The sequence below is a fragment of the Drosophila eugracilis genome, unplaced genomic scaffold, assembly GCF_018153835.1.
Source record: "Drosophila eugracilis isolate 14026-0451.02 unplaced genomic scaffold, ASM1815383v1 contig_1765, whole genome shotgun sequence".
Classification (NCBI taxonomy): Eukaryota; Metazoa; Arthropoda; class Insecta; order Diptera; family Drosophilidae; genus Drosophila; species Drosophila eugracilis.
The window spans coordinates 5222871-5249047 of NW_024572605.1; the positions used below are offsets into that span (position 1 = coordinate 5222871).

The following is a 26177-nucleotide window of genomic DNA, read 5'->3' on the forward strand; positions in this document are numbered from 1 at the left end:
TAAATCTGGAGAAAGATCTTATATTATTGTAGCACTTGGACTTTCGTTTTTTGTTTGCTTCTCAAGTGGCGGCTCCGCCGGCAATTCCTATAAATCTTTTTGCCCAGAAAAATAAGAAATTTCCATTGTATGGAGCGCTGGGAAAGTCCAAGAGTCGTCATTGTGCATTCGGTTCGGGTAACTGCTCGCGGAGTAGTTGGTGGTCATCTCTGGGCCAGAAGCCCCATGATCTCTGCCTGACACTCGCCCCCTCACTCATTGTGATCGTGTGTATGTGCGGCTTTTGATGATGCTTGAAGAGTTTTAATTGTGCAACGTTTCTTTAGAAATTAAATGCAAGACTCTTGAATTACTTCATAGCTTTCGTTTTCCCTGGGAATGCTCTGGATTCCGTTCGAACGAGCTCACCGCTTTTTTATTTTTATATATTTTTCTTATTTTTCTAGCCAATAACAATAAAGTTTTTTTGCGACTATGCGTTGCGCAAAGCTATGGAAATTTCACTGCGTATTATATAAAGCGAGCCATAAATAAAGCCATCGAATGTCATAAATCCCCCAATTTGTCGACCAATTAATTCAAATGGAGCAGTCTGGCCAAAACGAAGATTAAATCGGTTAAATTTTCACTTTCGCCAGGCGCAGTTTTCGCCTATTACTTTGATTCAGTTAGCTAATCATACCAGAGGATCATCGCCTGCCAGGTAATCCACTAATCTGAGGCCCATTACCGCCACGAATCGCATGTGAAAGTTCAAGTTCCAAGGACCGAAGCGCCAGCTCGTGATCGCAGCCGTTGATAATCCGGACGCATGACCCCAGTCCGAGTACGTGATATCCGTACAAATTATGATATGCCCCTTGCCGAAGATCTCGAGTTGTGGCCACGACATGCACTTGCAACGCACTCGAGGCCCGAACTCTGGCTCCCACACGCCATAAATAAAATGTGGAGGTGGGGGAGCGGCACTTGGGTCGTCATATGCAAATGACCAGCAATTATCAGCCATCAACCGAGAGCGAAAGTTCCACGACATGCCGGCAATTGTAGGGCATTCATACCGATCCCCAGACAACAATGACTTTGTTTCCAACCCAGCAGTTGGTTGGATTTGGTATTGAATATTAGAAATATTCTATTGAACAGAAGTTCTAAAGATTTGTGGTGGTTTTACAATAATAACTTCGAAACTTAAAATATAATATTCATATCTGGCATGTTATCATCAAAATACTGTATTTTTAGAAGTTTTATAATGATTTCTAAGTAATATTTGCAATATTTTATCTAGATTTTAGCCTATAAAATAGTCAAAACAAGACGTAGGGCTAAAAGAAATACTGTTTTGTGCAGCTAACGACCTAAACTTATCATTTCTTTCACTATCCACATGATTGTGTGAAATTAATTTTTTTGTCATTTTTCGCATTTTTGATAAGGGGTACCATCATCCTTTTTTGCGAAAAATGGCCAAAAATTGACATTTTTAGGTGTGGACACAGTTTTATAGGAAATTTAATTACAAACTCAACGAGATATCGCATTCCATGTTCCGACCAAAATACTGACATGATCCGATAAATCAGAACAACGATTTGTATACAAACTCAACTTCAGATTCCAACCATTTTTGGTTGAGCTATGTTGAAATTACTGACTTTTTTGTCGATAAGCCGGGAAAAGACTCGATATATTTTTTACCGACCTGGCACCTTACTAGTTTTCCGCCTTTGCGTGTTAATCTCAGGCGACATGTTTCGCATATGCAAAACAAATGTTGGAAATTTTTCTATTTATTAGAGACGTGCGCCCGCCCTCCACGCGAAGAAAGTTTTAAGTTCGGCCGCAGTGGCACCTGCCAAATAATATTTGAATCGTCGCCTATGTTCGGCGTCGTCTCATGCATAAGGAATTCAGTTTTTGTTTATCGAGGAGCTTCTATACTTTGCATTTGTTGTATACACACAGAAAAATAGTAGCAACGTCAAACGTCTTAAATTGAAATGATTTTTAAATAAGTTATCTTTCTTGGAAAAAATTATTTAAAAAAGTGAGAACTTTGAGTAATTCTCTTGACTAGATTTTTTACTGACTAGCTAAGCCATGCATACTTTTGGGAGCATTCAAATTTTACAGAAAATGCAAGTGAGAATTTCTTAGAGATGATATCATTGCCCAGTGTTTTAAATGTGTAAAATGGAATAGTGGTTGTTGGTTTTAACATGGCTGTTATTAACATTACAGTGGTTGATGTATATACTAAACTATTTATCTAGGATATCTACCAAGTTGTGTACAAAACATTTTCACGATAGATGGCGCCACAATTAGATTTGTAGAAATTGTGTAGAAAATAAATTATTTACTTCGGAAAGTAATGGCTTGAGGTTGGAACTCTTTAAACTAACTCTCTTTTTTATCAATAAACTGCGTTATTAACCTGACAGGGGAAGAAAAAACACGGATTTTTGTTTTGTTTTAAACATTTTAATTGAATTAATTTTGTAGTGCATGAGCTGCTATAAATAAATAATTACAGTACGTTATAAAATAAAATTACAATAGCTTCTGCCGCGTGGTTCGGTTCGGTTAGAAGCGACTTACGTGATAATGATGCCCTACCAAAGGACCCAACCGCCGTCGAGTCCCCTTAATTAATATTGTTTAGGACTAAAGCTAAGTGTAAATGTTATGCAATAATTTAGAAAATTATGTACAGCAAATGGGAATAAATTAGGAGTCCAATCGATTAATACGTTACATGAGCCGTGACTGCAACAGTGATCTCTGGTTAATCACATTCACTAACTAGATTTTAGGGCTAGGCTAGGCTAGGCTAGGCTAGGCAACGCTAAGTGTAAGATTACGATTATGACAATGGAAGTGCTATATCAGTTTCTGGTTCAGTGGTTGCTGTGCGGGCAGGTGGAGGTAAATGGTGGCAACTGGAATCGTTGCTCGGGTTATGGCTGATCTGATCCGCCGATCTCTCCATAACCGGAGCACGAGTCCGAGTTTCAGTTGGATTCCGATGCCGTTTTGTGGGGAAGACGTGCTAGGCATTCACTAAGGATCAGGCCTCTGCGGCATTTAGAACTGCAGAATCTGGTTGATCCAGTCCCGGAACTCAGAGATGCGGGTGTAAACGCCCGGCTGGTTGGCCTCCGCACAACCAATACCCCATGAGATAACACCTCCAAGCTGGAATCGCTTATCCGACTCCCTTTGTAGCACCATTGGGCCACCGGAATCGCCTGAGGGAAGACAGAGTGGTTTACAGAAGTGCTATTTAAACTCTGACCATTACTCACCTTCGCAGGAGTCATAGCCGCCCTTCTTCCACCCAGCGCAGATAAATATGTGCGGTATGTGCTCGATGTAGCCCGCAGAGCGGTACATGGACTCGCAGATGGTATTATTGATTACGGGCACGGCCACCTCCTGCAGCACACTGGGCAGGGGTCCATCCTCATAGAGGCGGCCCCAGCCGGTGACGAAGGCAGTCTGGCCAATAAAGTTCTCATCGTTGTCGGGCACGCAAACTGGGATGATGTTGGGCTGGAAGACCACGGGCTCATAGAACCTGTTGAAGAAACGGAAGTTGTAATTAATATTCCCTCTTAGGTGCGACATAACTTACCTCAGCAGAGCCAGATCGTATTCGAAAGTACGAGGATCGAATTGAGGATGCGAGGCGACGATCTGCACACGTCGCTCCTGGTAGCCGTAGGGCTCTTCCTCCTCCGCCAGATCGTATTCGCCCAGGCGCAGCAGGAGATCAGAAGGTGGCACACTGAAAAATAAATATTATGATTACTGGAATTTGGAAATGCCATCGGTTACTCACTTGTCCACGCAATGAGCAGCCGTAATTGCCCAGTTCTCGTTCAGCAGGGCAGCTCCGCATTTGTGAAGGTAAGTAGAGGTACGCCACTGACGCAGTGAGATCTGCCAGGGCCAGCGTCCGAAGGCGGCATTAGCTCCTCCAACGATCCTGGGCTCGGGGAACATGCGACGACCGCAGACTAAGAAACAGAAAGAAGATTCAGAGTGGGATCTTGGTTAATAGGCCTGCGCCAGGTCACAATTAAAGTAATGGGCTCGCCAGGGCCTTAAACATTTTAATCACTCCGCCTGGCACTCAGTCATTTCGGCCCAAATGTAATGTGCTTTGGCCAAGGAGGCGCAGCAGCAGACCCAGTCCTTGACTTTGGCCAGCCGCAAGGCAGGCAGTCAACGGCCTACTTTATGGCCAGCAACTTGTCTTGGCCCGAACCGAACCGATCCAAACCGAACTGCACCGCACCGCGACTCGTTTCGATTCGTGTATCAAGATTGCCTTTTGCCGCCGCAAATCGGTCAACGGGCTGCAGGGGGAGGAGGGAAGTGCGGATTGCATTGGCGTGGTTTTCGGTTTTGGGCTTTGGCAGACGACCGACAACGTGACCCATGCGGCACAATGACCGACGCGATCCCATACACGATGCAGTCATTATGGTAAATGATTGCTGTAAAAATTGTTGTGGACTGCGTCTAGCAAAAGTCCTGCTTAGGAGTGGTCTTGCACGGTGAGAAAATATCACATTAAATTGAATGTAATACTTAAAATTACAAATTAGTATAAAGATTCTGATTTAAAAGGTTCGATTCCCAAGAATACAAATTCGCATGATAATAAAGATCACATAAAAATGATTGATAACTTCAATAATTGCAACTAATTTGATTTTACTTTCTCCCTGTGTAATCATTTATGAGCTGGCTCAGGACAGCATCTCGGAAGATGTCTCCGCTTCTTGGTCTTCAGTCCGACCACGCTCAAGGCCAGCGTTTAGCCTTCAAATTGAATTTAATGGCCACGCACGTTGGCTTTGTCTTATGGCCAAAGTCAGCCACGAGGTATTAATAGATTTCTCCCGGGAGGAAACGGGTTTTCTCAGCACTCACCTTCCTTGTAATCGACGCCCTCCAATGCATTGGCGGGTGCCACGGTGGTGCTGCCTGTAGCCTCGATGGTCGTTGTGTTCGGTTCTTCGCCGCTATAATCGGTGGTTTCAGCTGTGGTTGTTGGGCTGCTGGTGGTGCTAGCACTGCTGCTGCTGCTGCTGCTGCTGCTGCTCGATGCCACCTCACTGCTGAGATCCGTGTAAGATGATGTAGATGAGGCTAATTCTATGCTGCTCGATGGTGCCTCTGTGGTTTTTTCTGTTGTTGTTGTTGGTGCTGCCGTGGTTGTTGTTGTTGTCTTTGTTGTGGGCTTGGCTGGGATAGTGGATATCGGTGGCTTTGTGGTCTTGTGCGGCTTGCCAGGACCATGAGTCTCCACTTCACTGACGCTGGTGGCCACCGAGATGACCACTTTGTCGGTGGAACTGGGTGGTGCTGTGAAAGGAGAGAAAAACAGGCATTAGTTTCGCTCTCGAATGTATTTCCTTTGCTTATTGTAAGACTCACCTGCTGTTGCCGATGTTTTGTTCGTTATCTCTGGTGCTTGGGTGGATAGTGCCACCCAGTTTGGAGGCGGTGCTGGCTGCCAATCGTTTGAAATGCTGGCATTGGTCGGTGGCTCAGCCTCCACATCTGTCCATGTGATCAGGCCGGTCTTTTTGGTGGTTGTTGTTAAGGGTGCAATGGTGGGTGCCTCGGTGGTGAGCAGTGGCTTTGCAGTAGTTGTTGTTGTGGTGCTGGTTGTTGCCTTGGTTGTGGTTGTTGTAGCCTTTGTGGTGGTTGTTGTTGGAGCTTTTGTTGTGGTTCTCCGCGTAGGTTTCGGCGTTGTGGTGGATGTAGTAGTGGTTGTTGGTGGTGATGCAGTGGTGGTGGTTGGCTTCCTTTTGGTCACCAAAGGAGTGGTGCTACTTGCTGGCGACTTTGAAGGACTAGTGCTGCTGGATGAATCTGTTGTCAGGGTGGTTGTTGGTTCAGCAAGCAGAGCAGGCACTTTGACAATTTCCCCGGTGGGTTTTGGTTTGGGTCGCGGAGCTTGGGTGGTGCGCTCTGGCAACCTTGTGGTGGTCCGGTTCTTCGTTACTTCATCTTTGAACACACTGGTTGTTGATGTTGAGCTCGACGTGCTGATGCTACTACTGCTGCTGCTGCTGCTGCTGCTTGTCTGAATGACTGGCCTGCGAGCTGGCAAAGTTGTGGCTGAGGTGGCATTCGCTGAGGTGCTGCTACTGGCTAGACTGTCTACCGGCTTCCGTGTGGATTGCGTTCCACTGGCGGTGGTTGTTGTCGCATTTGTAGGCTTTTTCGCAGGCGTTGGCCTCCTGCTGGAATGCGTCTTATGCGGCTTAGCTGTGGTGGTTCGAAGCGGTGGTGTGGGCCTTTGGGTGGTAACTGGTGCTTTTGTTGTTGTTGTTGTTGTTGTGGGTGGAGCAGCCGTTGTAGTTGTGGTGGTGGTGCTAGTTGTTGTTGTTGTTTTGCTGGTTGTCCTGCTGGCTACTGAGCTACTCCCCGTTGGCCTTGTGTGCCGCCTGGTCGTTGTTGTTGTAGTCTCCTGCTGATGTGTGGGTTCTGTCACGGGTGGTGTCGTCGTCTCCACAATTTGGAAAGTCACAAACTTGGTGGGTATAGAGGTGGTTTCAATGCGCTGCTCCACTATCGCAGCGGTTGTCAGCACCGGTTTGGCGGTTGTGGTGCGACGGCGTGGCGGCTTAATAGTTGGATTCAACGTCGTGGTCGGAACCACATTGGGTTTTAGAGTGGTGCGAACCACGAAGTGTGAGTTTTTGTGTGTGGTGTGTGCCATCGGTGGGCGGCGAGTGGTTAAGAGAGAACTGTTGCTAGTGGTGCGAACAGGTGCAGGCTTGGCAGTGCTCAGGTAGGATTGGGTGACGTTCTTGAGCAGCTCGTTGGTGGTGTGGTGGTGGGTGGTGCTGCTACCACTGCTACTGCTGCTGCTGCTGCTACTGCTACTGCTGGATAAGCTGCTTTCGGTGGTTAACTTGAAGAGGGCGCTGGTTGGTAGCGTGGTGGACTCGTGGGCAAAGTGGGAAATGGTGTTCTGGTCAATGCTATTGTCGTTGATCTCTGGAGCGAAGAGGGAGGCTTCCTCCTGGGGATTTAAAATAAGGAATTATTGGCACCCAAAGAAGGTTTTGTAGGTGCTAATTACTCACCTTCATGGCACAGCACGAGCCAAAGTAAAACCGATCAATGCAGGTGCCCAGGTGCGTGCCATTCTGCTTGATGCAATCGATGGCAAACATACAGACTCCCGAACGTCCCGATTTGCGAACGATGCAGGGCAGATGACGGATATTTCGACCAGATTGGACTGTCAATAGGAAGATAATTACCAGAACAATCAGTATAATGGTGGCACAGAACAACCATCATAATTATAATGACGATAATGATTGGGGGATAGGGAACAAAGCAAAAACGACTTCTATTCTGGTTCCACCGACTCGAATCGACTGCTCCACACCATTTCCGTTTGCTGCGGCGATTAACGCCTTCGAATTTGTACGCCAATTTGAGCCCAGGCCTATACCGTTAGGCAAACAGTTAAGACAAGTGAAAATGAAGTGGCAACAAACGAAGACACGAACATGGCTACGAACACGAACATGAACCAAAAGCCAAAGTCAACGCCAAAAGCCCAGCACGAGGAGAACCCATAAAAGCCCCCAGATCGCTGAAGGGCGTCATCATCACCCGGCCAAAACATACACATAAGACCGCCCGATGAGGCAACAGTAGCCCATCCGCATTATTGTTATTTATTTATGATTTCTGCTTTTCTGCGGCAGACCCTGCTACTTCTTTAAGAACCGCCAACATCGTCGTCTTCATCATCATCTTCATTGTGTAATCGAGCCGAGAATTATCCGAGAGCTCGAGCTTTGAACTTATATAATTACAGGCAGCAGCACGGGGCCAAGAGTTATTTGTGTTTTGGGGCTCTGACAAATCGCGGCCAGGGACGAGAGAACTTGCAACTTTAAGAGTGTCCGAAGAAAGCGCAGTTGGCGATCCTGATATCCCCCTTTTGGCCATAAATTAACTTAACAAGCTTAACGCTTAAAATACTCGCACATAAATAAGCCACTTTTTGCTGCTAAATGCAAGGAAAACAAATTGAGTATCGTTTAAGCAAAACGATTTCTTAAATACCTTTCTGGAAAGCATTATAGAAGGTGCGAACTTCGGATTTAAATTTCATTTTGGATTTTATAGACTATCAATTACTCATTTTCGGTAGAACTTTTGAGAAGTAAGTCTTTATAAACGCTGCTTAAAATAATAATTTCTTCTTCAAATATTGAAAGTAAAATCGTAACTTATTTTTAATAAATTCAAAAGGCAATTTGTGGAGTTAATCTTAAAGCAACCCAAACTCAATGATATTCCCGCCCTTGTGAAGGGTATTCGAATAAATATTGCCAACTGCCTTTTTGGTGTTTTGCGTTTATTGAACTTTTGGCCGCAAAGTGTCGCGCATTTCTTATGCAATTAACACGACATTTTGGCCTGAGCTCTCCCGGGCATTTGAGTTTCCGTGCCCAGAAAGGCGGCCCAAAAAAACAGATGACTCAAGACACGAACTTGCGAGCAGCAGAGCCTAAAAACTGAAAATCAATCCATCGAAAAGTGGATTCAGTACGAGACATTGTCACGTTCCATAGATCGTGGCCAAGACGCCGGCAGCGGTTCTGTTTCTGTTTGCATTTCGTTTTGTGGCTTTTTGGGTCAACAGCTTAGCATATGTTTCGCTAGCCACTCGCCTGGCCTACCAAATAGCCAGAATCGAAGGTGGCTTGATGGAGAGGAGGAAGGTAGGAAATGTGGTGGCTCAGACCCGCATTGCAATGTAGGAAATTCGTTTTTGGCATGCGAATGCGCGGCAGCACCTTTTCGTGGCCCGATTGTGGGTGAGTGGCGCAGCGGTTAAGTGGGTCAGAACCGAGCCGGGCTCGGTTCGGTTCTGTTCGATCTCCGGGTTTGTTTGTCTTATTTCCCTTTCACTTGCCATCAAATTTACTTTCCGCTTTCTGCAGCCGCCTCTTCCCGTCTCCGGGTATCTGACTGTTTGTCTCTCTGTCTGTCTGTCTGCCTGTCTGCCCGACTGTGTGTATCCATATTATTTATATTTTCTTTGTTGCCGCTGCGGTCCAGTCAGAAAACATGAAATGTTAGCCGGCCCCGGCACACGCTTTCTTGGCCAGAGTCTTGGCCAGTTCGAGTATGATTCCGATTCCGAATCCGATTCCCGGTCCGCGTCCGAGTGTCCAAGTCGGACTGGCCTGACTGGCGGCAGTGGTTGCTTATTTTATGGCAACATTCTTTGATGGCTGACCTCAATTGCTTTTGCTCGCTGACGTTTGGCCAGTTTGGCTCTTTGGCCAGCCAGTCAGTCAGTCAGTACGCCAGTCAGGCAGTCAGCTTCGGTTTATATGAAAGTTTTGTAGTTTTATTTTCATCTCTCCGCTGGCCGCTAAAAAGGCTGCGCTTTGTTGTCTTTCGGCAGACAAATTGGCAGCTGTGCGGCGCTGGAGAGGAAGTGCTAATAGCGTATAAATTTGATTCTTAATGGCTGTGACCCAATTAATCTTCGTTCCCGGCAACGCCTGTCTCTATTGTCATTAATTTTGATTACTTTCATTAGAAATGCTCTGGCTATGGCTCTTGCTCTTCTGTGGCTGTTTCTGTTCTCATTTTGGTCTCACTGTGAACGCGTTCGTCGCTAAAGTCTTTTGTTTTCAGCTACTAAGCTCTCGTCTTTTTGGCAATAAAGTTTATTGCCGGCAGCAGCTGTTATCGTGAGATGGTTGTTTATGAACAAGAACTTTAACTTTAAACATAATTGTCGAAGCATAAAGGTCAGAAACTTTGTTAAGTATTGTAAAATTTCTGTAGGTTTTTCTATGATTTAAATCTTGGTTTTATCAAATTAGTTATCTGCCACGAATTTATTATTTATGAACGGAACGATCTTAATAAAGTTAAAAAACTGGTTTAGTTTTATAGATTCTTAAACCGCATTTCTCCAATCGTTAACCATTTCTTAATAAGTTTTATTTTGGTTGATATTTGCAATGCTCTTTGTGCTACTTGGAAGCTCTGAAAATTTTGATTTTCAGTTTTGTTTTTTTCCAAAGGAGATGAATCACGCGTTGCATTGTTCTTGAAACAATTTGGGTTATGCCAGACTTATCTTCCCATACTTACTACATCAAACGTGCTTATTATATTTTCTTAAGTTTCTTTTTGGCTTCTGGTTGAAGGTGCGGCTACTTGGGATCTGCGTTTAATTCCATTGTAATCACTGTGGATGCTACCCCAGACCGTGGCTACCCGAAAGAGAAATAACATTTAATTGTCTACGTGAGAGAAAGTGCTGGAGTTCTTGGGAAACAAAGTAGAAGAAAAGGCAAGATGGGATCGGTATCTAAATCTTCCCGCTGAGTAATTCCAGCTAAGTGAGAGCGTCAATTGCTTGACACCCATAAACTTGATTGGACCGATGATTCAATAAGGGAAGTGAGAGTGGCACTTACACTGTGCTAAGCTGGGATTATCCACGAAGACTGGAGTGGCGTCTATCGTCAGCAGCATCAGACTGACCAGTGTGAGGAGGATGAAGACAAGGCTGGGGCGTGGCATCTTAGCTGGGGTTATCGCTGATGCTCTATTTTTGTTGGGGGTCAGATCTGAGACTTCTACCGCCCTGGCTGCTGTGTATGTATAGGTGTCTGTATCCGTGTGTTGTTCACCCATCTGCAAAAAGAGAGTAAAAATGTTAGTCTTCTGCTCTGCATATGAGTCATGTGAAATGTGAAACGTTTTTACGGCCCTATTCAAATTGATCACCAAACTTATCCATAATTTTTTCTACACCAAACCAATGGGCACGGCCCAACAACCACAGAGACAACAACAATAAAGAAGCGGGCGAAACCGAGGAAGCAACAAGTGCGTAGAAGCCGCTGACTCAAGTAGGTGAAAGTCTGTCTTCGGTGACTTGCATATGCAAAAAAAAACCCAGGGCGTATGTGTAATATGCCGGACTGCTTGTTTAGTCATGCCTAAAATGCCCCAAATGGAAAGCAAAAGTGTGTGCATAGAAAGCGACCCAAGCGGGAACCATTTAACTGATTGTATAATCTGTCCAACGTTTATATAACCGTACGGAAATGCATTTTAACCCCCGTGAGTTCAAATCGCATTCCCAGGGCCAGGTTGGTCGTGTGGTGCCAACAGGTTCTCATAGACCAGCTCAGATACGAGTTCAACACACGCCTAATTGAGCCGGAGTTCGAACTGGCAAAGAAAGTTCAGAGCTGGAAAATGTACAGAAATGATGACATAAACCGGAGCAATCAAAGAAAGCGAACCAATAACTGGCGACAGCAGAATGATGATGATGAGTTGGCTGGAGTTAACTGGACCTGCTCCGGGATCCGATGACAAGGCGCGTCTATATCTCGCATACTTATGCCCATGCCCGGAGGCCTATCTTGCGGTGACAACACATTCATTGATCGACAACACATTCTATTCTATGGTGTTCTGGGTTCTGTGTTTGGTTTGCTTGGTTTCTTTGGGCTCTTTCTTTCAGTCACGATTTTGCAGCGTTGAGAAATTAGCTGCGTTTGGCGCTGGAAGGGGGCAGAGATAGAGTAACTCTCATTGTTAGCACGACTCTTCTGGGAGTTGCGTAATACGGTCGTTGAACCTGGCAACAGAGCAACTTGGACCGCAGCTCAGTAAATAGCTTTAATTAAGCCCGAATGCTAAATCCGTATCAAGAATCCGTAATCAAGAACGGAAGCCATAAAACATATCTATGCAGGCGGATTGCTTCAATTAAATGCTGGAATCGAACTAGTACCAGTACTATAAACACGATCTCAAGTCCAGTTCCACGATTGTTTGGCTTTTCGCAGCCTCAAAAATGTTGGCCAGCTATTTGTGTATTTGGGTCACGTTCAGACCATATCGGTATGCGTATCTGTATAATTGTGTTGGCGTTGGCTGTGTGTGCAAATTAACATGAATTTCTGAGCGATAACCAGAATGCCTGGGAAGAGCGAGATGTGTTGTGGCCGGATCTGGGTCAGAAGCAGCGGATGATTTGCATGATTTCCATCGGTTTTCGTCCGGGGCTGTCCCTCCAACTTCAGTTCCAGCTCCAGCTACACCTCGCTTTATGGGCAATTAAGTAATTTCCACTCGCGACTCGATACAAGTGACAATTTCATTTGCTCGTTAAAAGTGAAATTACAATTTGTTTTGTTTGTTATTAAAAATACATTTTGCAGCCGCGTTTGCCCTGCGTAAAAGCGAAAGCCAACGAATTTCTTTGTGGCTTTACTTTTAGTATTTACTTAAAAGAAAAGTGAAATGCCAGCAACAGCAACAGCAACAGCAGCAGCAGCAGAAGCAACTTGTAATTTCAAATGCTGAACAAAAGAATTATGCCATTTGCTGTGGAACGGCTAGTTGTTCGTCAAAAGAAACCACATACACACCGGTTACTACGTTTCTAGTGTAATCAAATAAGAAGTGCGTCTCGCTTGGCGCTGCTTTCATTTCTGCTTACCAAAAACAGAGCTCGGAGAAATTTTGTTTGTATGTTTTATAAACTTTTTTTCATTTTTTTTTTCGTATTGTGTCCACTCAGCTGCGGGCTGCCATGGCTCAGCGATTTGGTATATCTCTGGGCTACCCAAGTGGCGGCCAAGGGAGCTCGGTACCAGTTCATTAGTTCATGAAACGAAAGACTCTGGCCACAAACTTAATGGCCAGGCGGGCGCATCGCCTGTCGTTGAGGGCTGGCTAATTGTTTCGGCAGCTGCAATCGCAGGTTCAATGCAACCATCAACGGCAATTTCTCAATTGCAAATGCCGAATGCAAATTACAATAATTACGCCAAGTGATTTTATGCTACTCTACGCAGCCTCATCCTATCATCCCATCAGCATCATCATCATCATCGACCTGGCAGGAGATCTGCCCAGGCAAACCTGTATAAACCAGAGCGGCCCCAGAACGTGAAATGCAAATAACGCAACAGGCATCCTACTGCCAGATCATCTGTGGCCGCAAGACAAACGTGCTCGTCCCCCCTTCCTCGTCATCTCTGCTTTTGAGTGCGTTTTAGACCAAAGACAGGCGGACTGGCAGGCCTCCAACAATAAGGAAGAGCCATGTGTGTTTTACACATAGTCGACCGGTTGGTACTCAGCTAAAGATATTTGTTAACTAAAGATGGACTAAGAACTTAGACTGCATTTTCTCAATCTAAGTCTCTTTCAAATCTTCCAAACTAACTTGTATATTGATCTTCTTTTGTGTCAAGACAACAAGATTCATTAAAGAATCTCGGATATCAGACAGCTTCCAGCTTAAGGTAAGTTATCCTAATCACTTGGAAGGAGCCCAACCAGTCTATCCAACCCATGATACCCTCTTGTGGGCATTGGCATAACCACTATCAGACCAGTTCTTTAAACCGAAAAGCAAAAATCGTTTGCCAAGTTGCAGAGGAGTAAGAGGATGAACCACTGGCAGAGGAAGCTGGAGAAGGCAAAGTTCTGCTCTTGCCTTTTCTCAACAGCAAAAAAGCAGCAAAAGCAGAAGCAGTCGCAGAGCAATTGAAACACTTGTACTAAGCTGCCGCTGACGCTGCTGCTGCTGCTGTTGTGGCGGCTGTTGCCAACTCTTGTGGCAGGCTCACTTTGGCTCGCTTGCACTTTACAGGAATTTCAATAAATTTTACAGAAGGAGCGACTTTTGCTTTGGACTCGTTTTTAAGCTTTGGCCGTGTTTGCGGCGCTTGAACTTGTTGCTCTTGTTTTGCTGCCTCTGCTGGTGCAGTTAGTTGCAGTTATGCGCATCTATCGGATGTATCTTTGTATCCCAGCATCTGAATCTGTATCTGTATCTGAACGTGAAACTGCATCTGTATCTGTATCGGTATTTGTGTGCCCATAGTGAGTTGGCGCTTAATTGACTTGTACGCGGTAGAAAGTGCACAGCTACTTTGGGCCAAAAGCCGGCTTATCTGGCGGATGCGTATCTTAGTCTCGGATCTTTTGCATTTACTTGCGTTGGCAGTGGCCAAGTAGACGCTGTTCGTGGTTCGGTTCACTGCGACCAGCTATTTTGGGTCATTTCTTTTAATTTGCTGTTACCATATGAGTGTTATTATAACTCTTATAGCATCGTGGCTGGTTCGTTTTATGAGTTTCTTCACTTTTGACTTCTTTGTTTGTTTGACACTGGCTCTTTTGGCCTTTTTCCGGAATTCTACCTTTTCTTGTTGGTTTCTTTTTTTTGGTTTTATAAGAAAAAAATCACACAAAGCACTGTTAGCCGGCTGGGAAAATCTTTGTTTCCCAAAATTCGTTTCCTTTCTTCCTACGTTATTGTATTCTCTTGCACTTGAACTTGCCTCGGGACTTTGGGTCAGGCCAATTATTTCACTAACACTAGCACACGGAGTCGTTTTGGTCCCCGCACACACACTCGCGGAAGACGGAAGACGAGCTGGAAGACCAAGTTAAGAGCGCGACAAGTTGCGCACGTCTGCCGAGTGGGGCTCACACAAAAGATCCACAAACCAGGTGAGACCAGGTGAAGTCGCTGTCGCTGCCGCTGCTGCTTCTGCTGCTGCCGGCGTTGACTGAGATTTGGCCACGCCGCTGCAGAGCTGAAGAACTTGGTAAGGCGAAATTGGTAAGTAAGCTCACTCTCTCGCTCGCTCCGGCTCAAAGGCAAAGCCAAAAGCCAAAACCAAAAGCCACCAACATGTGCGCATGCGTGCAGTCGGCGTCGGCTGCGCTACGCGCATAACGGTTTCCATTAAGGCCAACACCGAGAACGGCCAAAAGCTAGGCGCTTTTTCTGTGTTTTTCTGTTTCTTATTCAAATGAACCTCTCTCTCTTTTGGCCACCTCTCTCTTTTCTATTTTTTTTTGTTTTTTGAGGCGGCTCACAGCTGATTGGCGGCCAAAGGTGTTTGGCGGGGGGTGGTGGGGGTTGGTTTTGGGGCTAACAGCGCTTTCACATTAAAATAGCAAGAAGCAGACAAACAACAGAGCGGCCAACAAGCACACACACATCTACATATGCATATATACATATACACTGGCTTTTTCTTTTAATATTTTGTGGTGCAAATGAGTTTGTTTTTGCTGCCGCTTGCCATTCTTTGTCACCTGTGTAAGTGTGTGGGCCGCCGTTTGTTTGTGTTTTAATTTATGCACGTCGTCAGGTTAAGAAAGTCAATCTTTATTGTGGTGGAGTTTACAGGCAAACCAGTTCGCTGATAAGAATTGCATGGTGACTTCTTTTATTTTGGAGAATTCGTCACAGCATCTTGTGGGAAAGAACTTATTAGATTGTAAACTTCCAGCTAAATATTCACTTCCTATGTATTGACTTTAGAATTAAGTTTAATATTTATGTGGAAATCCTCTTCAATTCATCTATCAAATGCACTCTTTGCTGTAATTTGTATTTGTTTCATAAGATCATCACAAGCACTCATCATTAGGGCTTATGAAAAAGCCATTTAACTGCCAAAGAAACCCAATTATAAATCACACACAAATCGCGTCTCACAACATCTTTGTTTAATGAACCAAACAAAACAAAACGCACAATTAACCATCCAACCACTGACTGACTTGGCGATGACGCGTGTCTTTGGCCGTTCCTTGAACTCGAGAGACCTTGACACTGGCGCTGCTCCACAGCAACTGAGGACTGGAAACCCAAGCGATCCCCGATTCTTTGGTCAAATGGCCCAAAGAAGTGGATGCCAATGTGGATGCTAAGAGCGGAGAGTCAATAAAACTGGTAAGAGAGAGAGCAGCTGATAAGCTCCTTCATTACCTACTGTCCCGGGTATCTCTCCTCCCGTTGATTATGTTATTGAATTTTGATGGCCCAGCAATCCACATGATGCCCAATGATGATATTGGTTACTGGTTACTGGTTAGTGGCCAGCGGAAGTTGGTCTCATTAGAAATTCAGCTCAGGCACGGCATGTGGCACCTGTTGCATGGTCATAAACCCAGTTACTCTATCTTTGGACCTTTCAACTTATCTCAGTCACCGAAGATATCTCTGTTTGTTATTCGTGTCTTTTGTGCATTTCTGGCTGATGTTTGCTGCCTCTGTTTCTTATTTGTCTAACAAGATAAATACAGATTCCAATCTATTTTGGAATTGTTAGGTTGAGGTTTGTCTTGACATGGATGAAATGCTGACTAAAAGTATGCAATGCATTTTTACTTATTCAAGACACGAACCACCAACTATTGGTATGATCGAGCCAAACATCATGTCAAACTTTCGCTGTTGTGTCTTAAAATAGGAATAAACAAAAACAGAAAAAAAAATTGAATACAAAGGTTCGTCCCTCGTTCATTTCCCCCAAAAACTCGATATTAATTTTAATACTTTTTTATTTGTAATTTAAAACATAATTAAAGTTATAAATATATAAATGTAAGTGAAAGTGGATCTCAAATGTAGGAATCTTTCGTCGAACAGTGAATAATAAATATCGAAAACTTAAATCGAATGCGTGGAATGCAATGAGAAACGAGTGGAAGGCGAAAGGATCAACCGAAGTGAGCTGATGTGGAGGGCAGGGATCAATGGGAAGTGGAATATGGGTAAAATAAATACAAGGCCCCATTGGCCTTGGTCTTATACACTAGCAACCCCGAGTCGTAGAGGAATCACATGGCCTAGCTAACGGGATGCATCTCCGCAGCGGACGCACACGACTGCAGGACTCCTCGAGCGGTGACTGCAGTCTTCCGGTTCTGGTTTCAGTGGTGCAGTGGCGCCTACGCATTGTCATTGGCCATGACCTTGTTAATCCAGGGCACGAAGCGTTGGATGTTGGTGTAGACGCCGGGCAGATGCTCCCTCCCACAGCCGATACCCCAGGAAACGAGTCCGATCAAAGTCTTGCGACCATCCATGGTCAGCGTTAGCGGCCCGCCGCTGTCGCCTTGGCAAGAATCCCGCCCGCCATCCTTGTAGCCTGCGCACAGGAAGACCTGGAAAAGAGTTTCTGGTTAACATCTCTCGTTTTTAAGAAAATAATCTATTTAACTCACATCATGGATGGCCTCTCGTCGCCCTGCTGCACGGAACCATCGCTGACAGCGATCGTTGGAGATGACCTCCACATCAACTTCCTGCAATACAGAAGGTACTGTACTCTGCCCATGTCGAGTTCGCCCCCAGCCCGCAACGGTGGCCATTTTGCCTGTCAGTTTCGTAGACGAAGGTGGCAGGCAGACGGGTATGATGTGCTGCTTGTAGACCACATTCCTATCCAAACGTATCAGGGCTACGTCGTTCTTAAAGTCGGCGGGATTATAATGGGGATGAACCTCTTTCCTTTCAATGCCATATTCTTCATGATTCAACCGCTCCTCCTGGCCACGAACATCCCACTCGCCCAGGCGAATCTTCATGTTTGAGTTGGGAGTGCTGGATGGCAAATGAATGTATTTTTAGTATATATGAAAGTCTCTCTGATTGCTTTTCACACTTACGAAGCTACACAATGAGCAGCCGTGACTACCCATCGATTCGAGATTAATGCTCCGCCGCAGCTTAGTTTTCTGGTGAGGAATCCACTCTTGATCAGCGCCACCTGCCAGGGATGGGATCCGAAGCCCGTGGAATGTCCGCCAACAATGCGATTGGATCGTGTATATACCTCGCCGCAACCTGGTAATGAAGAGATGGACAAGTTATTACAAAGTTCAAATCAAGGAAACCCTTAAAAGATCACCAAAGTAAGTAATGGAAAGATCTACAGAATCTAAGAGAACAATAGGGTGAGTGGTGACAGAGTGGGTGAGTGGTTGTGTGGTGCATCTCAAAGGAAAACCAATTGCAGTGGTGCCAGAGAAGAGAGAGTTTGTGAGATTGCTTTGTACCCGGCACTGGACGATAGCTGGCATCGTGGTAGCCACCACTGCTTCCACTTTGGTATTCGTCGGCCGCCTCGCCTGCATTAAGGTCCAAGACATTGCCCACCGCAAAGGCCTGGGCGTTGGGAAGTGGTTCGTGAGGCGGTGGTGCGCCGGAGGAATCCAACGGAGTCGGGGATTCGGCATCGAAGAAGCTGTCCAGATGGTTGGTTATCCCATTGATGGATCCCAAGTGCCCGCCATTACTTTCATGCTCCCAGCTATTCAGGCCAGAGGAGGAGGAGGATGGTCGGCTGGATCCCCCACTGGAGCCTGGCTTGTAGGGATTTGAACCGCTGTAGAGGGTTGGTCGCTTGGTGCCGTAGTAGTTGCTGCTGGGATAAGCTGGTCGTGCGGAGGAGGACGCCGTGGATGATGTGGATGGGCCCGCTGACAGGCCGTTGCCACTGTGGTGGTGCAGGTGGTGTTGCGGCTTGTTGGCGTTCGTCGACAGGTCGGGATAAATGTCATGCAAGTGTATTATGTCGCCTGTGTGTGAGAATGATGATTCAGGATGATGGTCTGACCACCGATTCCGGAGTTCATGGAATGGAGTCGGTGTCAGACTTTCCCCAAAAAAACTAACCTAGTGACTGGCAAGCAATCATAATAAAAAGTGGAGACCCTAGACACGATTGCGATTATGTCAGTACAGGTTGGGGCCCAGACTGGTCAGTTTGGCCATTAAGACAAAGACTGGGTCTTTCGCACGTAATTCAAACCAATCCGAAAGCCATTTCGGGGGAGACACAGAACGGCGTCATGATTAACACTTTCGAGGAGCTCGGCCCGATTCGGGTATGCCGTAACTTTGTCGCTGTGATTTTTCCCACATTTGAAAGCAAACAAAATAATAAAGATCTCGGAGGAGCAGGGGCAGGGGCAGGGCCGGGCAGGGCAGGGTGCCTAGCCGAATTAAAACAAAGAAAGAAAACCAAAAATTTCACTTTTAAATGCGAAAACGTTCACCTTCGTTTATTTCCGCAAGTGAGTTTTGCCCATTTCGGGGGTTGGCTCTGATTTTTTTTTCGGCTTTATCATTGTCGCCAGACGTCTTGGGAAAATTTTACACATGAACTACCAAAGAAAGCACGCAGAACCCGCTTCTTTATAGGCTTCGTGGAAATGTTCAGCCGAAAAGTGGGGAAGCAAACTCTCAAAATTAAGTTAAATTGCGGTAAAAGAAAAGGTTGAAGTCAAGATTGATGTGCCTATGAAAAGCGGCGGCAACAGAAAGAAAGAGACGGTGGAAAACAAAATTTTCCACTAAGAATTATTCATAACATGTTGTAATGCTTTGTTATTGTTCAGGTTGCTTTTATGTTTGTAATGTGCGCATTCGAAAAAAAGAAGGCAGAAATCTAGAAAACTAAACAGAGCACAACAAAATAGCTGCGGAACAGCTGAAGAAGGAAAACAGCAACTTAAACTAGCCAAATAAATAAAAAAACCTGCGTGTGTGGCATAATATAACTGGCTATGCCTCTTCTCCGAAGTCTTCTAGCTGAAGTTATTGCCGAATTGGTAATTGCGATTACGATATAACCAATGCACTTGATGGCAAACCAATTGATCCATAAACTGGTGAAGTCTATGTTTGGCTTTTTGGAATGTGAACGTTTGAAGGAAAGGTTTTGAACGAAATAACTAATATGTGTTTTTAATCATTTTTCTTAACGGTTTGGTTTTAATTATAATATGAAATAGAATAAATGATTGATCTTTGAGAGAGTTCTACATTATACTGAGTATCAGAAAGTATAAAATACTTTAATTCAAGATATCCAATCATTATCATTAACAGAGGAGTTCCAAATATCTATATCCATCTCATTGTTGACTTCTGTATCTGGCTTATATCTTCTGTCCAATATTTGGTATATTCCCCTTTGAATTAACTTGTTCTCCGCTATTTTGTTGTATTTCCCCGGACAAGGCCCAAAGGCTCTCGTTTGTGTATATCTGCACAGAGCAATTTGTTGTCATTTTCGAAATGCAAGCTAATTTATAGCTCTATTATACGAAACCGAGTTGCATAACTCGAAGCGCAGCAATTTGCAATACGTAGGGAACGACGCGGGGGAAAGCAGGAGGCGAAATGTCTTTCAGAATCAACTGATTGTCTGGTTTTTGGGAATCGGTTTGAGGGGAAGCATGTGAATGTTGGGTCAGGCTATACTCACTCGTGTTGTTAACCGGGGCGGCATGCGGACTCTCCTCGGCGTCGAGATCTTTGTCCACGCAACACGACCAGATCATGCCGCCGGAGCAAAGATCCAGGGGCTTGCCGCCGCCCAAGACACATGAGATGGACAGGCCGCACTCGAACTTGTGGCCACGAAAGCGGCACGATTGCGGTATCACTGTAAAGACAGGGGCGATGGGGGAACGAAATTAGTTAAGAGGTCGGAGAATGGGGATCTGAGTCAAGTCAAATTGTTCGAGGTTAAGTACTTCGGGAAAGCATCTCCATCACGCTGTTCTCGCCATAATATCCGGTTCCACTACGGCGTGACAGGGCGTCCAGGATGAGCATGTCGTGCTCCTGCTGGGCACTCGGATATCCCAGGCCATCAGCTTGTCTAGGGGCTATCAAGCAGGTTATTACTCCCAGAAGCAGCAGCCGCAGCCAGGTGTCCTTGGAGTGCCTGGGTAATGGCAACATGGCAAAGTGAATGGAATGTAAGGGGGTGCTTCACGCGGACTTTCACTTTCGATGGGGTAGTTGCACTTTCGCTTTCTGGCTTATGATTGATACTTTTATGAGACACTGTAAGTGGATCAAGCTGAGCTACAATCCTGCCACTAGTTCACCAAGGATTTCACTTTTATTTTCATTTGCGGCTTCGTGTGCGGTTCACGCATGCGCAGTTTCGACGCACGAAAAAAGAAAATTGTAATCTCCGCTTCACTTTTATGCGCCTGGAATTATCTTTCTTTACGCATGCACACACAGGCGGCGAAGAGCGAGCCAACTGAAAAGGCGTCCGCGCGTCGGGAAAATCGGCTCAGAACTAAGTTAAGCTTTTGCGGCTGCCAACCCAAGAGCCGAGCAACTCGGTACGAAAAGCAACCGAAGACCCGAAGACATGCCGCTTTTGGCCATTTCACTTGCAGAGCAACTTCATGGAAACAGAGCAGAGCAGAGCGGCTGCGCAGCTGATGTTGCCAGCAAATCGAGCAACATGTTGCCAACCCATTGATTTGCTCGACTTCAATTGGACTGTTTTTGGTTTTTTTTTGGCCAAGGTTTCTGCTTACATAAAAGGCTAAATCCAAATAATCTATAATCTTTGGGGAAAATGGCCGACTCACGGCTTTTGCTGTTAACACTTTCGAATGCTGCGAGTGCGCAATTGAAGTTAATTGCAGTTGATTTTCCTGTCTGTGTATCGGTATCTGGAAACACTTTTGCTTTTCTCAGACTCGTATTACATATATCCGTGGCGGCAGCAGCTGCCATTGAACTTGTGCAGCAGCCATACTTTTATAGGCATTTTGATTTGTAATATTTTGCCCGGCTGGCCATCGTTTTAATAGTCATTCACAGTTGACCAAAAAACGCGGGCTTTCTTCGTGAATCTACATCTCGGAGTTTGTGCCTTTATGTTAATGTGTAATCACCTTAAGCTCGGTCTTAATTGGCTTTCGTGTCTTTCTTTTGGAAAGTCCAATTAAACAAGATGAATTGGGCAGACCAAGAACGGAATGTTCAACTTTCCCTGAGGGCCCAAGTCCAAATGTTTCAAAGGGCTTTCTCAATCGGGTAGATTGGGGAACTGGGTCCGAACTTGACATGGAGGAGCAGCGAAGATCAAGGTTAACCATGGCGTGTTAACTAATATGCAAATTGTGCCAGGCGAAACGAAAGACTTAGGCAACGAACTCGATTTGACTTGACTGCAGGGGAGGGGCGATTTCGTGTGTAATACTTACAGTCCAGCTCATCGAAGAACTTGGCCTCCTTGGGGAGCTCCTTATCAATGGCCTGCTTCAGCTCTGGCGGGATCACCTCGTTGTATACCGCATTGTAATTGCTATGGCCAGCGGCAGCAGCAACAGCCGCAGCAGCAACAGCAACTGTGGCAAGCAGCAACATCAACAGTTGCTGCGGCGAGCGCATTTTGCAATACTTTCGTTGTTGTTTACACTTGTTGTTGCCGCACCTGTCACTGATTTCTGCAATTGTGTTTCACTTAATTCACGTAGCGGCGCGAGTTTTTGATTGAATAATCACACCTCGTTTGCATAGCAGGCCGAGTCGAAGAGTGTTGGTGGCCCGGTAAATGGTATTAAGTTCACAATTTTCTCCACCTTCCACTCTGCTTCTTCTTTCACCGATTTTGCAATAATTCAGAGTGTATCTTTTAATATTTTACACTTCTCGTTTCTTTCTGCGGTTTCGCGTCGCCCAAAAAATGCAATCCCGCAGTTCGCGAACAGTATGCCGTCGCGTCGAAACACTTAATAAACAGTTGGCTGACAAATTCAAAATCAAAATGCCATCAACACCGCCACACACTGAATGGTGAGCGGTACGCAGCGAGCAGCCGAGCTCCGACTATTGAGTAATAGTCACCAAAGAGCGAAACGAGAGAAATGTTAAGCCAAGTTAAGACGGCGAGAGACCCGCATTGAAAACGAAAGTGGCCAAGGCAACGAGTTTTGTCGCTCAACTGGCAACTGGCAATTGCATATTGCTGCTGCTGGTGCTGCTGTCGCTGTTTGTTGTTGCTGCTTTTGTCGCCATGACTAATCTCCAATTTCTTTGCCCACTCGCGCCTCTCTAACTTCGCCATTCCAAAGAGGAAGTCGCTTTTTCCCCCGTAAAACTCAAATTGGTGTTTTAGCAAAACCAACAATTGCCGAACAAATTGCAGCCGGAAAATCCCACTCAACAACACCGAGCTTCGTCTCAAGCGTGACATTTACTTACGCAGTAAAGATGCTTTGGAGCTAGGCCTAATGATTACCTATCAATAATTATTGACCATTCAATGACACACATTTTCGATTTCATTGCCACCGCCCACCAACAAGCATATTGTATACGTTGCTGTGGTGCAGCAACCGAAAGAGTAGCAGCAGCAATTGCACTGCGCAACAACAATTGGGCAACGCAGGCTGCCAGGGCTTAATGTGCCTAATGTACAAATTACCGCCTGGCAGTTAGGGATTGTGCCATTTGTGGCACTCCACCAAATAGGCCAAAACCAGTGACATAACCCAACAAGAGGCTCGTTTGTTTTTGGGCCGTTTGGTTTTCTCTATTTATGGCGGCGGGCGGCGTTCAAGGTCGTTCGCCAACCCGCTTCCCCAAATGGCAAACGCAATTACAATTAGCTAATTGTATTGTTTATTAAATCTAATAAATATTGCGTCTCTGGCGGCGGATTGCACATTTCCATTGCCTAATGCTACGAGTCGTAAACTAATGAGATGGGTTGCATTGCCAAAGGTTCGGAGGGGATTTTCAGGGTCATCTCCAGCTATAACTCGTTGCGGGTCACCACTTCCTGTATCCACCTCACAGTCTTCTGAATGTTGTGATAGATGCCTGTGAAAATATTATGAAATACTGAATAATATTTAAAGGTTTCAAAATCGTACCTGGTTGATGATCTACTCCGCAACCGAAGCCCGCGCTGGTTATGCCTACGAGCACAAAACGTCCACGTTCCTTGATCACTAGCGGGCCACCAGAGTCCCCTGGCAAAGTACAGATTCAAAGATTATATTAAATTATAAGCCCAAAAGTATGCCTTGAATTTTTACGATTATAAATTTGCTAACAAACAGAAGTTTGCTTAGCATTGGTATTCCCACGACTATTTGATAGAACACAAACGGAATCTTAAAGAGAAGTTCAGTGACATTAGCTTACCCAAGCAGGCATCCATATGGCCATCGGAATGACCAGCACAAAACATCTCCGCCTTGATCTCCACATTTATCTGCTTGCTCTCATGCCAACGAATGCAGTCCAAGGTGGCTAAAAAAGATTGCAGTAAGTTTAAGGCAGGATTACGACCAACCCTACTCACTTATAATTGGAACACTGGCCACCTGCAGCATGTTAGTGCCGGCGTGTCCCATGTGCGCCTCCGTCTTGCCCCATCCGGCAATCAAACCCTTGCGACCAATTAGCCGGATTGGGTATTGCGGCAAGCAGATGGGCAAGATATGCTCCGTAAAGGCAGTCGGCTGAGCCAACTTAAGCAAAGCCAGGTCATACCGATCTGGCTGTGTCATACGGAAGTTAAAGCGCGGATGGATGATCTTCTGCAAAACGCTGTGTTTTTCCACTGGCAGCGGTTCGTGGATATGACCCAGATCCTGAGTGTCCAACTCTCCTAGGTATACTGTAATGTCCGACAATTGAGCCTGCTGAATGCAGTGGGCGGCTGTGGCCACCATATTGGCCGAGATTAACACTCCGCCGCACTGGTACTCTGCAATGCGGATGTGTGCCTGCCATGGATACTCCGCGAACTGCGCCGGACGACCGCCAATAATGCGCTTCTGGAGCGTGTTCTGTGCCGTTCTTGGTAGTCCACATTCGGGCTGTAATAAATGAGATTTTATTCAGATGATTAGCAATTAATCATGTCCCTTAAAGATTATCAGACCTGTGATATGGTTTTCAAAGTGACAGGGGGAATCCCGTACTTCATGGTTCATAATTTTAATTTTGAATTTTTTTCTTTCGCTTTCCAATTATTTAATAAATCACTTTCATAGTCATAATTTTCCCATTCGAAATTGGATTTCACATAATTTTTCATCGGTGATTGATTCTCTTTAAGACAGCCCTTCTTGATTGGTTACACTTCTTTAAATTACAAAAATTCCCCACTTCTTACCACATTTAATTACCAATTAAGATTTGATTTCAAAGTAGTAAACCCCAGAGATAAGAAAAAGCTATCCTTATTCTAGCCCTAATAAGGAAAATCCTATCTGTCTGTCAGCTGAAATTGCTCAATTATCCCGCTCTGCGGTTGCAATGGCTCAATTACTATTGCTAGCAACCTACCTTGAGATTGAGAAGCTCGTTATCGTCACGTCTGCGCAGCATGATTCGCTTGGGAAGGCTGTTCAGATTTAGCTTCAGCTTCCCATAGTCCACCAGATTGGCCAGTGGCGAGGGGGAGTGGTGCTGGTGCTGAGGCTCGGCGACGCAGCAGCTGAAGAGCCACTTGTTGCTGCCACATCCCTTGGCATGTTTGCCGCCCTGCAGCCAGCAGGAGAAGCTCAACTTGCAGGGCCAAACACCAGTTTGGTGGACGCATTCCGCAGGCACGCCCAGCAAAGTGTTGAGAATATCTGGAGGGGATCAAGGTCATTGAAGTTGTTTGAACACATACAATTGGTACTTACTAGCTTGGCTGGGACTACAATGACAGAGGAGCAGGAGGAGCAGGCACAGCCAAAGTAGCAACTGCATTTTCAAGTCTACTAAAATTCGGGGTCACAATTCACACTTCACTGTACCCCGGAGGAGGATGACACTCAAACGCTCATTGGAATGGACTATAACGCTTTTGTTGCTAATGAAAGCATGACAATTTCTTATTCACTTTTAAGCTGGCTTCTGCCGTTTTCTTCTTACATTTCCTATTATTGCTGCTCCACTTTTACTAGAAGACACGGCTGTTTATGGGCTGGTTTATGGGTGACTCACGGAGCTCATGCAGAGCTTCTCGACGAGAAAGAGATCTGTGTCCTTGATAGGCGAACAAGTTTCGGGTTCGTTTGCAAATGGGTCGGCAGTCGGGCTAATGGATTTTTATATAACAATCATCATAATGGGAACTGTGCCAAATCGTTGGCTCTATGGCTGGATGGCACAGTTTTCCATTAGTTTTCCTTTTCCCAGCAGCCACGCACCCGAGTTTCACACATTTTCCGTTTCCAAGAACTGTTCTTCGATGTTGGGAGTCACTAGCTGGGATATTATAAGCCACAACCGCACGCGCCGCTGGCCAAACGCAAACTAACTTCACGCCATTAGCCAAGACGCAGCAACAGGTTGATCTTGGTTCTTGTTTGGGTTGCTGCTGTCGCCAGTTGTTTATGTTGCTGCTGGGTTGAGTTGCTGCTGCCGCTTCAGTTGCTGCTGTTGCCACCGATCTTCTTCATCTTTACTAATTATTACGAAATGCTGATGACGACGCCAGCGGCGCAGGAAATGTTCTCCCCAGTCTGTTATAATTATTTTA

The 26177-nt window shown here is 45.4% G+C and overlaps 3 protein-coding genes across 9 annotated transcripts; all 3 read right to left on the reverse strand.

Annotated features, from left to right (window-relative positions):
* Positions 1 to 2496: 2496 nt before the first annotated feature.
* On the reverse strand, positions 2497 to 15696 carry LOC108104596 (serine proteinase stubble). Of its 4 annotated transcripts, none has more exons than XM_017210759.1 (9): positions 15614 to 15696; positions 10503 to 10722; positions 7119 to 7276; positions 5455 to 7054; positions 4948 to 5382; positions 3848 to 4025; positions 3641 to 3793; positions 3312 to 3583; positions 2497 to 3254 (listed from the first exon to the last, which is right to left on the reverse strand). In XM_017210759.1, the coding sequence occupies exons 2-9, from the start codon at positions 10720 to 10722 to the stop codon at positions 3091 to 3093; spliced, it is 3180 nt and encodes a 1059-aa protein (XP_017066248.1). In that variant the 5' UTR covers positions 15614 to 15696; the 3' UTR covers positions 2497 to 3090. The 4 variants fall into 4 exon arrangements, with proteins under 4 accessions (XP_017066248.1, XP_017066252.1, XP_017066250.1 ...); XM_017210763.1 differs by having other exon boundaries at positions 15640 to 15654; XM_017210761.1 differs by lacking the exon at positions 15614 to 15696 and adding an exon at positions 14403 to 14546.
* A 708-nt stretch (positions 15697 to 16404) lies between these two features.
* Positions 16405 to 22445, reverse strand: LOC108104607 (serine proteinase stubble). Of its 4 annotated transcripts, none has more exons than XM_017210778.2 (6): positions 21892 to 22445; positions 20139 to 20318; positions 17923 to 18444; positions 17533 to 17710; positions 17089 to 17467; positions 16405 to 17028 (listed from the first exon to the last, which is right to left on the reverse strand). In XM_017210778.2, exons 1-6 carry the CDS (start codon positions 22076 to 22078, stop codon positions 16813 to 16815), a joined length of 1662 nt encoding a protein of 553 aa, XP_017066267.1. In that variant the 5' UTR covers positions 22079 to 22445; the 3' UTR covers positions 16405 to 16812. The 4 variants fall into 4 exon arrangements, with proteins under 4 accessions (XP_017066267.1, XP_017066266.1, XP_017066269.1 ...); XM_017210777.1 differs by lacking the exon at positions 21892 to 22445 and adding an exon at positions 20410 to 21024; XM_017210780.2 differs by lacking the exon at positions 17923 to 18444 and having other exon boundaries at positions 21892 to 22442.
* Positions 22446 to 23312: 867 nt separating this feature from the next.
* LOC108104461 (serine proteinase stubble) lies at positions 23313 to 25936 on the reverse strand. The gene is made up of 7 exons (XM_017210525.1): positions 25568 to 25936; positions 25336 to 25505; positions 24992 to 25281; positions 24000 to 24519; positions 23840 to 23947; positions 23566 to 23664; positions 23313 to 23512 (listed from the first exon to the last, which is right to left on the reverse strand). The coding sequence occupies exons 2-7, from the start codon at positions 25400 to 25402 to the stop codon at positions 23445 to 23447; spliced, it is 1152 nt and encodes a 383-aa protein (XP_017066014.1). The 5' UTR covers positions 25403 to 25505; positions 25568 to 25936; the 3' UTR covers positions 23313 to 23444.
* Between the last annotated feature and the right edge of the window lie 241 nt (positions 25937 to 26177).

Excerpts from the sequence above, each read along its gene's own strand:
- LOC108104607 (XM_017210777.1), bottom strand. The coding sequence starts at position 20,620 with ATGTTGCCATTACCCAGGCACTCCAAGGACACCTGGCTGCGGCTGCTG. Across the intron at positions 20,319-20,409 it reads GATGGAGATGCTTTCCCGAA|TGATACCGCAATCGTGCCGC; the intron begins GTACTTAACCTC and ends CTGTCTTTACAG. Across the intron at positions 17,029-17,088 it reads GACGAGAGGCCATCCATGAT|GTCTTCCTGTGCGCAGGCTA; the intron begins GTGAGTTAAATA and ends ACTCTTTTCCAG.
- LOC108104596 (XM_017210759.1), bottom strand. The coding sequence starts at position 10,722 with ATGGGTGAACAACACACGGATACAGACACCTATACATACACAGCAGCC. Across the intron at positions 3,584-3,640 it reads TACGATCTGGCTCTGCTGAG|GTTCTATGAGCCCGTGGTCT; the intron begins GTAAGTTATGTC and ends TTTCTTCAACAG. Across the intron at positions 3,255-3,311 it reads CGGCTATGACTCCTGCGAAG|GCGATTCCGGTGGCCCAATG; the intron begins GTGAGTAATGGT and ends GTCTTCCCTCAG.
- LOC108104461 (XM_017210525.1), bottom strand. The coding sequence starts at position 25,402 with ATGCAGTTGCTACTTTGGCTGTGCCTGCTCCTCCTGCTCCTCTGTCAT. Across the intron at positions 24,520-24,991 it reads ACGAGCTTCTCAATCTCAAG|CCCGAATGTGGACTACCAAG; the intron begins GTAGGTTGCTAG and ends CATTTATTACAG. Across the intron at positions 23,665-23,839 it reads CCATATGGATGCCTGCTTGG|GGGACTCTGGTGGCCCGCTA; the intron begins GTAAGCTAATGT and ends GTACTTTGCCAG.